At 67.6% G+C, this 1,541-nt stretch overlaps 1 protein-coding gene across 1 annotated transcript in view; it reads left to right on the forward strand.

Annotated features, from left to right (window-relative positions):
- The window catches only part of SGIP1 (SH3 domain GRB2 like endophilin interacting protein 1), a 21,367-nt gene that overhangs the window by 17,973 nt on the left and 1,853 nt on the right, over nt 1-1,541 (forward strand). Inside the window, exons 17-20 of the mRNA XM_026037170.1 lie at nt 340-451; nt 582-737; nt 814-946; nt 1,079-1,281. Of these exons, the coding sequence (XP_025892955.1) occupies nt 340-451; nt 582-737; nt 814-946; nt 1,079-1,281 (604 nt within the window). The remainder of the gene's footprint in view (nt 1-339; nt 452-581; nt 738-813; nt 947-1,078; nt 1,282-1,541) is intronic.

Below are 1,541 nucleotides of genomic sequence, written 5' to 3' on the forward strand. Positions count from 1 at the left end.
CTGCGTTCCCGCAGGTGCCGGTGCTGGGGTGCAGTGCCGGGCCGCAGGAGCACCGGGTGCCTGTGAGCACCCGGCACACGCTGCAGGAGTGCCGAGCGCTTCCACCAGGCCCCACTTTGCAGTGGGTGCTGAGACGCAGGCTCGTGAACCCCGCCCCGCCCCGCTCTCCATCCCCGCGCGCTTTGCAATGCCAAGGAGCTGCCGCCAGCGGCCGCAGCCCGGTTTCGCGCTGCAAGGAGCGAGCCCGTGGCAGGCGCGCGGAGCGGGCAGGCGCGCGGGCCGGCACGGGGCCGCCCTTGGCCGCGGGCGCGGGGCCCTGACGCCGCTCCCCCGCCGCAGGCTCGTCGCGGGGCCCCAGCCCGCTCACCATGGGGGCGCAGGACACGCTGCCCGTCGCCGCCGCCTTCACCGAGACCGTCAACGCCTACTTCAAAGGAGCCGACCCCAGCAAGTAGGTGCCGTGGGGGGCGCCCCGTGGCCACAAAAGCACCGTGCTTGATGGTGCGGCCACGTTTTGGGGTGTTCGGGGGCGTTTCGGCTGGGTTGGGGCCACCCTGAGCAGCGGCCGCCCGTCGCCGCAGGTGCATCGTGAAGATCACGGGTGAGATGGTGCTCTCCTTCCCGGCGGGCATCACGCGGCACTTCGCCACCAACCCGACGCCCGCTGTGCTCACCTTCCGCGTGCTCAACTACGACCGGCTGGAGCACGTGCTGCCCAACCCGCAGCTCCTGTGCTGGTGAGTGCCTCTGCGGGGCCGGCACCGCGCGCGGGACGCTCCCACCGCGCGCGCTCAGCGCTCTTGTCCCACGCAGCGACACCGCGCCGGCCGCTGCCGGCACCAAGGAGTTCTGGGTGAACATGCCCAACCTGATGGCCCACCTCAAGAAGGTATCGGAGCAGAAGCCCCAGGCCACCTACTACAACGTGGACATGCTCAAGTACCAGGTAGGCGCCGCGGGCGCTGGCGGAGGGTCCGGGCTCCCGCGGGCAGGCAGGGCACGGCCGCCGCCAGCAGCGTCGCGGGCGCTCTCCCTTCGGCCCGGCGGAAACTGAGTGTCTTCTCTGTCGTTTTGGAAGGTGTCTGCCCAGGGTATTCAGTCTACTCCATTAAACCTTGCAGTGAGCTGGCGCTGTGACCCCGCAAGCACCGACCTCCGCATTGACTACAAATACAATACAGAGGCAATGACTACGCCCGTAGCTCTCAACAACGTGCAGTTCCTCGTCCCCGTCGACGGAGGGGTCACCAAGCTCCAAGCTGTGCTCCCGCCCGCTGTTTGGTATGAAGCACTAACCTGTTGTTGGGGCCTGCGTGCTGTGACACCAGCTCACTYGTGYGAGCAAGCTGGGGATGRTGCTGCAACGCCAGCTCGCTCGTGCAAACAAGCTAGGGATGGTGCTGTAAGGCCAGTTCGCTCGTGCAAGCAGGCTGATGATGGTGCTCTGACACTGGCTTGCTCATGCAAGCAGGCTGGGGACAGTGCTGCAATGCCAGCTCACTTGTGCAAGCAAGCTGGGGATGGTGCTGCGACACCAGCTT

This window comes from Nothoprocta perdicaria, unplaced genomic scaffold, assembly GCF_003342845.1.
Source record: "Nothoprocta perdicaria isolate Ctin4 unplaced genomic scaffold, notPer1 scaffold_191, whole genome shotgun sequence".
Lineage (NCBI taxonomy): Eukaryota > Metazoa > Chordata > Aves > Tinamiformes > Tinamidae > Nothoprocta > Nothoprocta perdicaria.